The sequence below is a fragment of the Bos indicus genome, chromosome 5, assembly GCF_029378745.1.
Source record: "Bos indicus isolate NIAB-ARS_2022 breed Sahiwal x Tharparkar chromosome 5, NIAB-ARS_B.indTharparkar_mat_pri_1.0, whole genome shotgun sequence".
NCBI lineage: Eukaryota > Metazoa > Chordata > Mammalia > Artiodactyla > Bovidae > Bos > Bos indicus.
The window spans coordinates 27,023,437-27,037,789 of NC_091764.1; the positions used below are offsets into that span (position 1 = coordinate 27,023,437).

Consider the following 14,353-nt stretch of genomic DNA (forward strand, 5'->3'; position numbering starts at 1 on the left):
CGCTCCCCGCGCCGCCCTCTGCTCTCTCCCGCGCGCTCTCCTCCCTCCCTCTTTCCCTCCTTCCCGAGCTCCAATCCCCACGTGCCGCCCGCTCCCCGCCCCTCCTCCTCCTTCTCTCTCTTCTCTCCACCTTCTCCGGCGAGTCCACGCGCCCAGGAGCTGGGAAGGAGGCATGAGGGGACTGGCAGAGACCCTCGGAGACAGAAATTCGGGGAGAGAGGTGCACACGGAGAACACAGGGACTGGAAACAGAGCCCCGCAGAGACTGATCCGGAGAGAGACAGGCAAAGAAACTTACGAGCCAGCAGAAGAAAAGGTGGACAGAAGGCACCAGAAGCAAGGGCGTAGAGGACTGCCTCAGCCTCTTTCAGTCTGGCCCCTTCTCAGGAGTGTATTTGAGAGTGGGCTTGAGCACCCAAGGCAGTAGGGTCCACCCGCTGCCTGGCCTAGTGAAGCTAGCGCCACCTTCCCATCGGGGCTTCGGATGAAGGCACCGGGTGTCACTTGTCTCCCAAGTCGCTGGGCACACTTCCCTGGTCCTCTGCCCCACGGGAGACCTCTCTCGGATGCCACTTATGCTCCCCCAAAGGACTCAGAGCTGAGGACCTCCAGGTCAATTTCAACCCCCCATCCCTAACCTTAAGCCACTCCAGTGAGCCTAAACACCCCCCTGCTTTGAACCTGGCCTGTCCTGTTCCCTAGGAGAATTCTGTTTAAAAAGTCTTCACTTTTAACTCAAGTTCCTGGCTTCCCAGTGGACACGGAAATTCATTCTAATCTCATTCACTACTTTTGCAGTGTCTGGATCTGGTACTAGATTGGCACTTCTTGGAACTGAGGCTCTGGGGTTGATTTGAGTCTTGCTGCCCTGGAGGGGAAGGTAGAGGGAACGGATGTCTTTCTAGAAGCTCAATCTATTCCCATTCCCAGATTCCCCACTGTTCTTTAGCAGTGAGTGGTTCCTGAAAGTTTCTCCCTCTGTCCCCCTCCCCTTTGGATTTTCCATGATGAAAACTGGCCGGGGGGAGGCGGAAAGGGGGTCAGGCGGATTCTGAGGAGCCAGTGCCCCGGCCTCAATGCCCAACGCCAAGCACTAAGGCCCTCTGTTCCTCACTGGCTCGTCTCTCATCTGAGTCTTTTCTCTGCTCATCTAGCCTTTGGCAAAGGCTGAGAAGTCTGGTTCTGATTACGAGAGAGTGGAGCACCTGATTCTAATCTGGCAGCAGGGAAGAGGTTGGTAAGTGGTGACAGTGCAGGGCCCCCAGAAACTGGCATTTGGGGTATGTGGGGTATGTGGGGTATGTGGCTGGGACCCTTGAACTTACTGCTCTTGACTGAGTTGGTGTCCAATAGCCAGTCTCAGATTAGAGCAGCAGGAGTCACTGGGCTTTGGAGGAAGGGGTGGAGGATTGGAATGGAGCAGGGGAGGGAAGAGATCTGGAGGCATTAGGAGAAGGGGAGGGGCTGGAATTCGGAGAAGGACAAGAATCGGAACCTGCTGGGAGAGGGGGAGGGCTGAAGATCATTCAGTGTATTTTGGCCAGGTCTGATTATGTAATCGAGATACTGAGATACGAAAATTCACTCACTCCTTTCGTACCTAAGGCTAGCTCTTACAAAATCTTTCCTCTTCCAGAATTTGTTAGGGTCTTTGGCTGGGCCCTGGGATGCACACCAAAGGGGGTAGGTTCTAGAGGTACCAAAGGAGAGACTGGGGCTCAGAGAAAACATCCTTGATTGGATCCCAGAACGGTGGGCAGGGCTAGAGCCTCACACTCATGCTGGTATTGCTGTCCCTAAGAGAAACTTTTTTGGCAGGTGTGTGTGGGGGGGCATCCTGCCCCACTGCTGCTGCTGCTGCTGCTAAGTCGCTTAAGTTGTGTCCGACTCTGTGCGACCCCAGAGACGGCAGCCCACCAGGCTCCCCTGTCCCTGGGATTCTCCAGGCAAGAACACTGGAGTGGGTTGCCATTTCCTTCTCCAATGCATGAAAGTGAAAAGTGAAAATGAAGTCGCTCAGTCGTGTCCGACTCTTAGTGACCCCATGGACTACAGCCCACCAGGCTCCTCCGTCCATGGGATTTTCCAGGCAAGAGTACTGCCCTGCTAGCAGGATCTTAGTTTCCCAACCACAGATCAAACCTGGCCCTTGGCAGTGAAAGTGTCAGGTCCTAACCACTGGACGACCAGGGAATTCCCAATAAAAGGAACTTTTGAGGTGCCAAAGAATTGGGGCAGGGTCATAAGGTGGGTAGCTGAACTTACAGCTCAGGGGAAGGGGGCTGCAGGAGGGACGCTGAGGAAGGTGGAGAGTGAAAAAATAAAGGTGGCAGCTTGGAGAGGGTGAAATTATAATGGGTGGCATGGGGGGCCAGCCTGGCATCCTGACTACCATACCAGTTGAGAGCAGAGGGAACTTTAGAAAGGAAGGGGAAAGGGAGGAAAAAACCAGGATGGTTTCAGTGAATCAAGTTGAAGAACACCTTCTGACCCTTCCTGCAGGTTTTCCTTACCTTAACTACGCAGAGGGCAACCCATCTTGGCACGGAAGGCTGAACCCCCTCTTCCGTGGTCTGGGGTGATCCCATGCTTGTGACCGAGTGTGCTCAGATCCTTGGGGTGGGGGATTACAGGAGGAGGGCATCGAAAGAGTAGGCTGTTCTGGCACAAAGAGGTCAGGGGGCCTTGAGGGAAGGGTTTGGGCTCTGGGAACCAGGAAGGGCAGGGGAGGGGCAGAGCTCTCTCTCCTGGCTGAGGACAGAGGGTATATTGTCCAACTGGGAGGTTGCTGCTGCTGGGCGGGGAGCAGTGCAGCTCGCCTCTTCCAAACTTTTCTTTTTGGTGAGACTGGGGGTGAGAGAAGGCAAAGTCTCTTGTCCACACTTGTGGCCCTGGAGGTTACGATGGTTGCTGAGAAACAAGGTTTTATTTGAGCAACAGCTTCCCAGAAGATGTGTAGGTCTCCCACTTCCTGAGAAACCAGATTCTGGGCACTCACTGGGACCCTGCTTTGGGATCTGGAGTCTAATGCTTAATTCTGTTTAGGAGAAACTAGGCCACGTGGACTGGAATTCATGTGGGACCTGGCCAGACTCAAGTTGATGCCAAACCTGCAGCCTCCAGTTGCTCAAGACAACAGGAGGTTGACAGGGCTGACCCATCTTGAAACCCATTTCAGTGGTTGGGCTTCTCAGAGTCCATACATTCTGACTGAGGATGGTGGGCAGACCAGTGAACTTAACCTGTTGGGACATAGAACGGGCAGTTCCCTTCTCCCTGCTTTTTCTGTGCACAAGCAACGAGAACCTCTTTCCAGTCAGCCCTTTTCCCATCTTCATCCTTCTTTCCATCAGTTTATTCAGACGTCAGTATTACAGTGAAGAGGGTGGCTTGAAATGAAGGCTTTGGAGGATGTGACTGAGGCAGGCTATACAGGCAGCCTGGGCGGGAGCTTTTCCTCCCTGCCCACAGGGATCACAGCACAGCACACGCTCCTTATCCCTCAACTTGGAAGTCAACGCACCAGCCGTAAACTACAGGAGCTGTTGCTGCTGGAATTTGCCCAGGAAAGCCACCTGTTTAACTGTGCTCCCATCTCCCGCCCCACACTTCCTCTTGGCTCCAAGTCCCCAAAATTGTCCACTGTGGTTTCTGTGGCTTTTATGCTCCACCCCCTTGTGACCTTAAGGATTCTCTGCCACTGTTCTAACCTCTTTCCTGCCTTGAAACAATGAACAGTCTGTCCCTAGCTGTTTGGAAAATTCTCACCATTGGTGCTTTAAAAGTGGCCTCAGTTGTAACCTGGACCACCCTGTCAACTCCCCTCCGCCTGCACAGTGCAGCCAGGAGAGCAGACACAGCACCCGTCCAGACTGGAGTGCAGGTTTGCAGAGACAAAACCTCAAGGACCTGCAGATGTAGCCCTAGAGTTCCTGCTTCATCTTACGATTAAAATAAACAGTACAGGAAATGGGATGCAGATACTCTCAGGTATGGCTCAGAGGTTAAAGCGTCTGCCCGCAACGAGGGAGACCTGGGTTCGATCCCTGGGTCGGGAAGATCCCCTGGAGAAGGAAATGGCAACCCACTCCAGTATTCTTGCCTGGAGAATCCCATGGATGGAGGAGCCTGGAAGGCTACAGTTCACGGGGTTGCAGAGTCAGACACGACTGAGCAACTTCATTAAAAAGTTAACACCAGGCAAAAATGGAGGGGGCATTGATACTATCACTTCCAGTTCTGAGGCCTTAGTCAACAGATTCTGCTTGTAGTCCCACACTTCAGCTGCATAAAGTGGTATCGAGTACTGAGAGAACTTCAGCAAGGTGTGTGTGTGGACAGCACACTGTCAGTGGATAGAATGTGGTATGCATATCAAGAAACTTAAGCATTAAAGTGAACTTTAAAGATCAGATTTATTGGAGAAAACAAAAAAACCCCAAAACCCAAAGGATGGGATTTTACATCTCAAGACATCTCCCAGGTATTAAGTCTACAGATTACAAATCATTTTCATAGAAGATATTTTTGTACAAATTTTACATGTAATGAGGAGCGGGTCATAAATCCCTGTTTGTTCTAACAGGGTGGCAAGAGTAGAGGAATGGGGGGAAGAAACCAGCTTTTTTGTATACATCTATTTGGAAGGAGTAGACATGAAGAGGGCAAACCCTACCTTTTCAACATCTATAGCAAATGGTTTAAAAAAATACCCTCTCAACCTTGGGTATCTCTAAAAGCCACTTCCTAGCTACTAGCCACTCCAAGCCAATTATTTAAAGTTACCTCACTTGGTATGTCCTTTATGTCCACTGGGTAAATGATTCATTACGCTCACTGCTGCAGCACTCATAAACTAACACCCTGCAAGGTTGGACAGGGTCTAAGCTAGGACTGATGGGAAAAAAGTTTGCAAATAAGAGACCAAGGTGTCTTTTCTCTGTAGGTACCAATACTGCCCATAAGGACACCATCTATTGAGCTGACAGTACCAAGGTGCACATAAAGCAGGCAAGTAGAGCTACTGTGTTGCAAGAGAAGCAAGAACCTTGTTAAATTGTTCTCCATTATCATTCGTTCTCGCAAGGAATGCTAAAAAATAAAAAGAACACCCCCCCCCCCCCAACACTTGGTCTAGGCCACATTATAAACCCAAACATTTGTGTGGGATTTCAGTGCAGAGATGGAAACTTTTTGAAAAAGTACACCCAACACCAATCAAGGTTGTAAGAAAGGTTTCCAATTTAACCACACACACCACCTAAGACTGGTAATTCTAAAGTTTTCTGAGGTGCAAAAGGGGTCAAAGCAGGAGGAGCAGGAATGGCTGAGGGAAGGAGTGAGACTCAATGAAGGAGCCAAGAACTGCTTAAGAAAAGCAGTAGTGATTCCTCACTGGACAGCTCCCGAGGGGCTCTAGAGGATGCCTAGCTCAAGAGTGAGACCGAAGTCCAAGTCGTCCCTGGGAAGGTCAGGAAAGACTAGCACGAGGAACCGAAGATGATGACAAGAGTCTGAATTTTTAAAACTTCAAGATTTCAACAGAATGTGGATTTATCTGAACTTTCAGAAGGGACAGTGTTTAAGAAAGGGTGAAACCAGGACACATAAAAGATCTGGGAATTCCCATGAACCCTAAGTGCTTCCTGCTCCAGGAAGTAAACCATTCATGTGTTTACTGGAGGTCATATACCATTTTCTCTATTACTGGTGCAAAATAATTCACCAAACCCCGAAGCTTCTTTTCACACCACGATTTCCCCATTTATTTTGGTCACCAAACAGTCCTATTCTTCAGTGGCCTGTAGACTCACTTCCACCTACCCCCCTGGGGGGTACAAATGAAGGAACTCCCCGTAGGCTGGCCCCAGTAACTCAGAACTAAATGAGACGAGGGGCTGGCAGCCTCCTGGAGACTAAAACATCAGAGACTAAACCTACCTTGCCGAGGATGGAGAATTTATTCAGGTCATATTTGAGAATTCATGTATGCCACAACAGGATAATAGGAATTAAAGGTAGGAACCTCACTCTTCCTTATACCTGTCTACTGCCCAACTAGATTCCAGACACTGCATCACGCTAAACGGAGGCCCCTAGGCACTAATCACACAGGCAATTGCATGTGTCATAAAAACACACCACAACTTTTCCATTAAAAGCTGTACGTCTCTTTCTCTGGCTACACTGATGATTCTCCTGTTAGTTCAATACTTTAAAGGCTGCAGCAGCATGCAAAAGAATTTCATTTCATTTTGTGTTTTTTTAAAAAAAAGTTAAGAAAGGTCTCCAGGAGATGGTGAGTTTTATTTTGTCTTGTCTGGATAGAGGTTTGATTTGCTCTCGAATGTTCCAGGGTGGAGAGAGATTAGGAGAAAGCACAGAATGCAGAGGTCTATTCGGTGTAATCTCCCTCATTTTCATCTTCACCGTCAATGGCGAGAGCAGCGTACTTGCTTGCAGAACTGAACTTCTGTAACAGACAAGATAGATAAGGCCTTGAATTCTCACAGCAAAAACCAAGGTCCAGGATACTGGGGCGGACAGGAGGTGGATGTCCAGACCACACCCACGCGTTTGCTTATCAGGCTTCTCGGATGGAGCTGTAGCTGGGGAGAGTTGACTGGAGGCAGGTATATTCTTATGGAAGGCATACACCACCTTTTATCTTGAAGAGGGGATCAGAGTAGTAAAAGGCAGAATGAAGGAAAAGCTAGCCTAAGCTTCTTTCACTATTTCAAACAAGCAGCAATGCCCACTTTCAACCACTCCGTTTGCAGCATGTACAGAATTTCAGTGGTGAAAGTGGGCCACAGGAAGCTGAGGAAGTCTTTGACACTCACCGAGGCTGGATTTTCTTCAGCTTTCTTTGGCTCAGGTGCAGATCTGGAGTCGTGATCCTTTTTGCCATCTTTCCTGCAGAGGCAGAAATACCTTTAGGAGAGGACTCTTCCAACACCAATAAGCAGTTTTCAGATACTGAATAGGCACATCCAGTCAACAATTTTGGCTATCTGGACCTTTTGTAATTTCTAGATTCTCAGAATTGTAACTAACTATATTGGCTGACTTTAACAGGTTAACAGTGGGAACTTAATTACAAAGTGGCAGCTGTCAAGCATCAGGGCAGAGACTAGAAATGAAAGGACATGCATACCTGTCTGCCTCCTTCCAGTGGTCTTTGTTCCCCCCATCTCCCGGACCACGGCTGGAGCTCCCACTTTGGCCTTTTGGGGCACTCACCCCATCTACTTTATTTTCATCTGTTTGAGGGACATAAAAATAAATGGAAGTCAAGTAAAATAAACACTCCCACTCTCTCAGGTTTCCCTTAAGCTGAAGAGAAGTGTGCCCAAAGGTACTGAGGGAAATGAAAACTATCCCCGATCCAGACTTCCTTCCTAGGCTCTTCTTCCACGTCCTCTGTATCAGTCACACACCCTAAATAAGATCCACTAAAAAATTCTGCCTTGGGGTTAACGCCACCATGAAAAGCAAAGTGGAAATAAGGACTATGATGCCGTGTAGTGACCTTGGCCTTGCAGATGGCAACATTTCTAATCTGGACCAAGCATGTCCGTTTCCTCCCCACCCCCTTTTCTTTCCCTTTTCAAAGAAATGTACTACCAGGAAAGGGCAGGGCTCAATGTTTTCTCCAAACAAGCCACTCCTGCCCTCTACTGGCAAGAAAAGGCAATCAACTTTTAACAACAAAAAAGGTGCAAAATACAATGAAGTTCAGTATTTTTCAATGTCTCTACAGAATTTTTTTTTTTTTTTTAATTTAGGTCTCTATCTTGGCAAATGACCTACTTCCCTCTTGGCCTTACCTTTCCTTGCTGATCCTTCCTCAGATAGTTGAGCTGGAACTACTTTCCCTCCACCACTAGAAAGAAAACACGTAATCACATTCATCAGCTTATCTTAGGAAAGGAACAGAAATGTCTATGTCAAGTGCAGTTAGTCTTACAGAAAACCAAAAACACATACTTAATGCTTTTAAACATTAAAATATGGGAAAAGACAACAATCAGAGCAATTATGTGAACTTGACCAAGTGTCACATCCTTTGACGTGACCCCCAAGGCCATACCGCCAAACTGTGGCCCTCGCAGGTTCTGATTTATAGTGTGTGCAGACTGAGTCACCAAAGTGATGTCAAGCAGCTAGCAAAACTCCAGAAAACTGAGCCACCGGCACACCACAGAATTTGCACTATGAAAGCCAAGATGGCAGAACATATCAGATGCCATAAGGCCAGTACCCCAGAGGGCACCTTCCACCATTAGAAAACAGCACTGAAGAGTCTATAGCCAACCAACTGCTATGTTTCCAAGCTGACTCACCTTGTAGGGGACTGCTGCTCTGTGTCTGAGCTCTGAGATCGAGCAGGAGGGTTAGAACTTCGCTTCACCCAAGCATTCTCCTTTGGTGGAGGGGCTGGCATTACCTTTAGAGGCTGTTCAGGTTTGGGAGGCTTAGAAGTTGGAGACTGACAGTCTTCCTCTTTATTGGGGGTTTCATTTTCTAAAGACTTCTCACTCTCTCTTCTTCTTGCATCTGTGAGGTCAAAATGGGAAGGTCAAAGCATCAGAAAAAGGGCTTATTGATAACAACCTATTAGAACCTCAAGAGTGGAAAACGGCCCACATCCAAGTACACTGCTTTCCATCATCATTCTTCAATACAGAGCTGAATCTGGCTCCCAACAGATGTTCTCGGTGTTAAAACGCTGGTACTTGATACACATGTAGAAACACTCGTAACAAAAAGTGATACAAGACTTTGGACCTCACTCGTAGTACACTGGATAAGAATGTCTGTTATTGCAGGGGACACGGATTTGATTTCTGGTCTTGGAAGATTCCACATTCCATGGAGAAACTAAGCCTGTGTGCCGCAACTACCAAAGCCCATCGTCTAAAGCCTGGGCTCCACAACGATGAGAGCATCGTACTGGAGAGCAGCCCCCGCTCTCCACAACTAGAGAAAGCCCACCTGCCACAATGGAGACCCAGCCCAACGACAACAGCAAAGTGACACAAGAACCTAAGAGGAGGGGACAAACCCAACAGCCAAGTATACTTTTCAGTGGGAGATTAAACTGATTAACTAAGTCTCTTCTGGTACCCATTACCCAGATTTTCTCAGAGCAAATATGAAAGTCAGACCAATCCATGATAACCCAAATAAAGAGTCCACGACTAAATTTCATATGCATAATTTGGCTATGGATACGTTAGGTTAAGGCAAAGGGCAATAATAAGATACCCACCCTGGTCTGACTTACTTCTGCCAGATGTGGCTGAGGTCCCAGTCTGTGATGACTCACTTCCTGTCCTCGATCGTTCCCGTTCCTGAGTTTCTTCACTTCGCCAGCTTGGGTGTCTGTATAAAAGAGATTTAACAAAATACACCATGCCCAGCTCAGTAATGGCTACCCTGCACCCATGCTGACCCCTCAAGAACTATCACTTTTTAAGTTTTATCATGTTGGCTTTATATGTGGGTGTATAAGCTGTCTTTCTTGCTCAAACCATTTGAAACTGGCAGACATTTAATACACTTGGGTTCTAAATATAAGTATCACTTGCTTCAAAGTTACCTTTATGCCACTTTACTTTTACAAAAAGACCCATATATGCTGCTGCCACCAGAAAGAAATCCTAAGAGGACTCTGCTTTTAAAAAAAGATGAAAAGTGAAAATAGTGTTCAGTGTTGGTTTTACAGCAAGCTTTTTATCTGTTAGCAAAATGTGTCCTAAAATAATTGCTTCTTTGATTTACACCATTCTGGCTTATAAAAAGTTTTGTAGGAATGCTCTACTTTTGGACATTGGGGAAACCTGTACTTCACCAAGTGTTGGCTAGGGTTAAGAACATTCTCCTACAGAATCTGTAACTCTGTGCTCCATTATTGACAACACAATTCTGCCAATCAATCAAAAAACCAGGTCTAGTTTTATCAGATTATTGTAACTGGAAAATAATTTACAGCCTATACTTAGTACTAGTGAAAACATTCTTTCTACTCCATCTCCAATAACTTGAAAAGAGGTAAATCCATTCACCTCACTTTGGTTGGATTTTACTCTATACACTAAGGCAGGGTTTGGCAAATTTTTTTCTTGAAGGTTAGCCAAAATTTGCAGATGCTTGTGAGGGCCCAGGAGGCCTTTTGAAAATCATGAGGGACAGGCTACAACTCTTCCCTGACTAAAGAAACTGTCTCACTCACTGCTACTTGGCAGCTTCAGCCCATGAGCACTAAACGCTAGTAAGTGACAACCAGTAACACTCACACAAATTTCCCGAGTCCTAGAGATACAATGCCCCCGTTAAGAACCATGGGCTTCATGGATGCGAAATCCGTCACTGAAGATCATCTCACCTCTCCCGAGGCCGTCGTTCTAGTTTTGGCTCATCCAGCTGACGCTGCAGTTTCTCCTGTTCCTTCTGTAGCCGCTCTTCTACTTCTCGTTCTCTAGCAGCTGTGTCAACAGGCTTTGCCCCTCCAAAGATAGAGGCTGCACGACTGGACTGGGAGGTGCTAGCGGAGGAATCATCTTCCTTAGGAGTACTCCGAGGCTTTAGGTTCAGTTTGGGTCTTTGAGGGGGACCTAAATTAGGAAAAAAAAAAAAAAAGTAATAGTTTTTGGAAATCACCAAAAGCTGATGTTTAAAAGTCAGATTGCCAGACGTATCTCTTATGAAATGCTATTTAGTATTCAGATTAAAGAGTGGCCTAGCCAGTCCAACAAAGGTAAGGACGCAGATCATTAAACTGATCCTTTACCACGGTTACTATTATCTGGGGGGATTTTTAACTATGATAAGATATTGGATGAAAGTATCTTGTTAAAATATGTGGTCTGGAAGAGGAATCATTATAGTAGGTTAAGAAGAACTTATAACACTATGCTGGGGAAGACTCCCGCAGTGTTTATCCTAAACATTTCAAACAGACAAAAGATATAGAAAATATAAAGAAAGCTTGTGTACATCAACCACCCGACATAAAACACTGCAAAAATTTCCAAAGCTTTCCCTGATAACATGCTTAGCTGCATTGTCTTCTCCTAACTACTATGCTCAATTTGCTATTTATCCTTCTCATGCATGTCTTTATTATTTTAGGTCGTATTTATGTATCTGCAAACAAAGAGGATATTGTTTAGCAAATTTTATATTTTCTATAAAGGTTTTACATTAGTAGTTTATGTAACTTTTAAGGTAACATTTTTCATCTGTATGACTCTGTCAAGGGGCCATAACCAATGTGAATAGGATACAACTGGGGTCAGAAACAAGAACTCACTGAAGTCACACACCTAATATAGGGTGGACCAAAAAATGAAACCCACATTATTGATAATTTCTTTTACCTACTCAACAAATAATCTGAACACTTATATTTCTGATACCATATCAATGCCAGGAATACGAAGAGGCAGAGCAGTGAAGGCCCTTGTCTATGTCAGAGGTACAAAGGGTTATGTTTCAGGCCATGAAGAGACAAAAAAAGGGTTTTAGAAGAAGAATAACCTAATTAGGTATTGTTCCAGAAAGACAACCCAAGCCAACGTGAAAATAGAGGGAAATGTAAGTAACATGGGCACAGCAACGATGTCTGAACAGTGACAGTGACCCTGGAGGAAAGGGGGCAGATCTTACAAGTTGGGGGTGATGGGGGTGGAAATCAAATATTGGGGGAGAAAATGGCATGAAAGGCAAAGGTCAGCAGCCAACGAAGATTGCATCTGAGCCTCTACTTTTCAAAGTGGAGACAATACTTGTACCTCTACCACATTGAATACTTACTAATCATTAACTGTAGGTGTGCTGTCTAAATAGAATTACAGATAAGAATTCTGGACCAGATACCTTACTTAAATTTTAATTTTGGCTGTACCACATTCGGAATCTCAGTTCCCCAACCAGGGACTGAACCCAAGCCAGGACAATGAAAGCCCAGAATCCTAACCACCAGGCCACCAGGAAACTCCCAGATATATTATTTTTAAAATGACATCGCTGAAGTCAGAACAATAAATGGTGGCCATTTATAATACTTTTTGAGGTAGAGTTGTAACACATGTTTTATATAAGTGATCCTAACATTAGGGGCATTAATTTTACAATACATACACTGACATCGTACCATTAATGAATGAATAGCAACCATTTGGTATAATAGCACTGAAATAAGCAACACTTGGTTTTTAACCCATTCAGTTCAGTTCAGTCGCTCAGTTGTGTCCGACTCTTTGTGACCCCATGAATTGCAGCATGCCAGGCCTCCCTGTCCATCACCTCACCAACTCCCAGAGTTTACTCAAACTCATGTCCATCGAGTCGGTGATGCCATCCAGCCATCTCATCCTCTGTTGTCCCCTTCTCTTCCTGCCCCCAATCCCTCCCAGCATCAGAGTCTTTTCCAATGAGTCAACTCTTTGCATGAGGTGGCCAAAGTATTGGAGTTTCAGCTTTAGCATCAGTCCTTCCAAAGAAATTCCAGGGCTGATCTCCTTCAGAATGGACTGGTTGGATCTCCTTGCAGTCCAAGGCACTCTCAAAAGTCTTCTCCAACACCACAGTTCAAAACCATCAATTCTTTGGTGCTCAGCTTTCTTCACAGTCCAACTCTCACATCCATACATGACCACTGGAAAAACCATAGCCATGACTAGATAGACCTTTGTTGGCAAAGAAATGTCTCTGCTTTTGAATATGCTATCTAGGTTGGTCATAACTTTCCTTCCATGGAGTAAGCGTCTTTTAATTTCATGGCTGCAATCACCATCTGCAGTGATTTTGGAGCCCCCAAAAATAAAGTCTGACACTGTTTCCCCATCTAGTTCCCATGAAGTGATGGGACCGAATGCCATGATCTTCGTTTTCTGAATGCTGAGCTTTAAGCCAACTTTTTCACTCTCCTTTTTCATCAAGAGGGTTTAAATGGCAACCCACTCCAGTACTCTTGCCTAGAAAATCCCATGGACGGAGGAGCCTCGTGCAGGCTACTGCCCATGGGGTCGCAAAGAGTTGGACGCAACTGAGCCACTTCACTTCACTTCACTTTCTGCCATAAAGGTGGTGTCATCTGCGTATCTGAGGTTATTGATATTTCTCCCGGCAATCTTGATTCCAGTTTGTGCTTCTTCCAGCCCAGCGTTTCTCATGATGTACTCTGCATATAAGTTAAATAAGCAGGATTGACAGTATACAGCCTTGACGTACTCCTTTTCCTATTTGGAACAAGTCTGTTCCATGTCCAATTCTAACTGTTGCTTCCTGACCTGCATATAGGTTTCTCAAGAGGCAGGTCAGGTGGTCTGGTATTCCCATCTCAGAATTTTCCACAGTTTATTGTGATCCACACGGTCAATGGCTTTGGCATAGTCAATAAGGCTGAAATACATGTTTTTCTGGAACTCTCTTGCTTTTTCCATGATCCAGTGGATGTTGGCAATCTGATCTCTGGTTCCTCTGCTTTTTCTAAATCCAGGTTGAACATCAGGAAGTTCACGGTTCACGTATTGCTAAAGCCTGACTTGGAGAATTTTGAGCATTACTTTACTAGCGTGTGAGATGAGTGCAATTGTGCGGTATTTTGAGCATTCTTTGGCATTGCCTTTCTTTGGGATTGGAATGAAAACTGACCTTTTCCAGTCCTGTGGCCACTGCTGAGTTTTCCAAATTTGCTGGCATATTGAGTGTAGCACTTTCACAGCATCATCTTTCAGGATTTGAAATAGCTCCACTGGAATTCCATCACCTCCACTTTGTTCGTAGTGATGCTTCCTAAGGCCCACTTGACTTCACATTCCAGGATGTCTGGCTCTAGATGAGTGATCACACCATCGTGATTATCTGGGTCATGAAGATCTTTTTGTACAGTTCTTCTGTGTATTCTTGCCACCTCTTCTTAATATCTTCTGCTTCTGTTAGGTCCATACCATTTCTGTCCTTTACAGAGCCTGTCTTTGCATGAAATGTTCCCTTGGCATCTCTAATTTTCTTGAAGAGATCTCTAGTCTTTCCCATTCTGTTGTTTTCCTCTATTTCTTTGCATTGATCGCTGAGGAAGGCTTTCTTATCTCTTCTTGCTATTCTTTGGAACCCTGCATTCAGGTGTTTGTATCTTTCTTTTTCACTTCTCTTCTTTTCACAGCTATTTGTAAGGCAGACAGCCATTTTGCTTTTTTGCATTTCTTTTCCATGGGGATGGTCTTGATCCCAGTCTCCTGTACAATGTCACGAACCTCCGTCCATAGTTCATCAGGCACTCTATTATATCTAGTCCCTTAAATCTATTTCTCACTTCCACTGTATAATCATAAGGGATTCGATT

General features: G+C 45.7%; 1 protein-coding gene and 1 long non-coding RNA gene across 5 annotated transcripts in view; one reads left to right on the forward strand and one right to left on the reverse strand.

The window, feature by feature from the left end:
• Positions 1-11: 11 nt before the first annotated feature.
• Positions 12-14,353, forward strand: part of LOC139183080 (uncharacterized) — a 15,339-nt gene continuing 997 nt past the window's right edge. Inside the window, exons 1-2 of one of the 3 annotated variants that reach the window (XR_011566549.1) lie at positions 12-1,237; positions 8,832-9,208. This is a non-coding gene — a long non-coding RNA (uncharacterized lncRNA). Of the gene's footprint in view, positions 1,238-1,818; positions 5,145-8,831; positions 9,209-14,353 lie in introns of those variants that run through there. The other 2 variants (XR_011566550.1, XR_011566551.1) reach the window with 2 other exon arrangements.
• The window catches only part of EIF4B (eukaryotic translation initiation factor 4B), a 25,662-nt gene continuing 15,705 nt past the window's right edge, over positions 4,397-14,353 (reverse strand). Inside the window, exons 9-15 of one of the 2 annotated variants that reach the window (XM_019960499.2) lie at positions 10,391-10,619; positions 9,275-9,387; positions 8,346-8,559; positions 7,830-7,885; positions 7,157-7,262; positions 6,843-6,915; positions 4,397-6,472 (exon numbers count right to left, since the gene is read on the reverse strand). In XM_019960499.2, coding sequence (XP_019816058.1) covers positions 6,395-6,472; positions 6,843-6,915; positions 7,157-7,262; positions 7,830-7,885; positions 8,346-8,559; positions 9,275-9,387; positions 10,391-10,619 — 869 coding nt within the window. In that variant the 3' untranslated portion in view covers positions 4,397-6,394. The remainder of the gene's footprint in view (positions 6,473-6,842; positions 6,916-7,156; positions 7,263-7,829; positions 7,886-8,345; positions 8,560-9,274; positions 9,388-10,390; positions 10,620-14,353) is intronic. The other variant, XM_019960500.2, reaches the window with a different exon arrangement.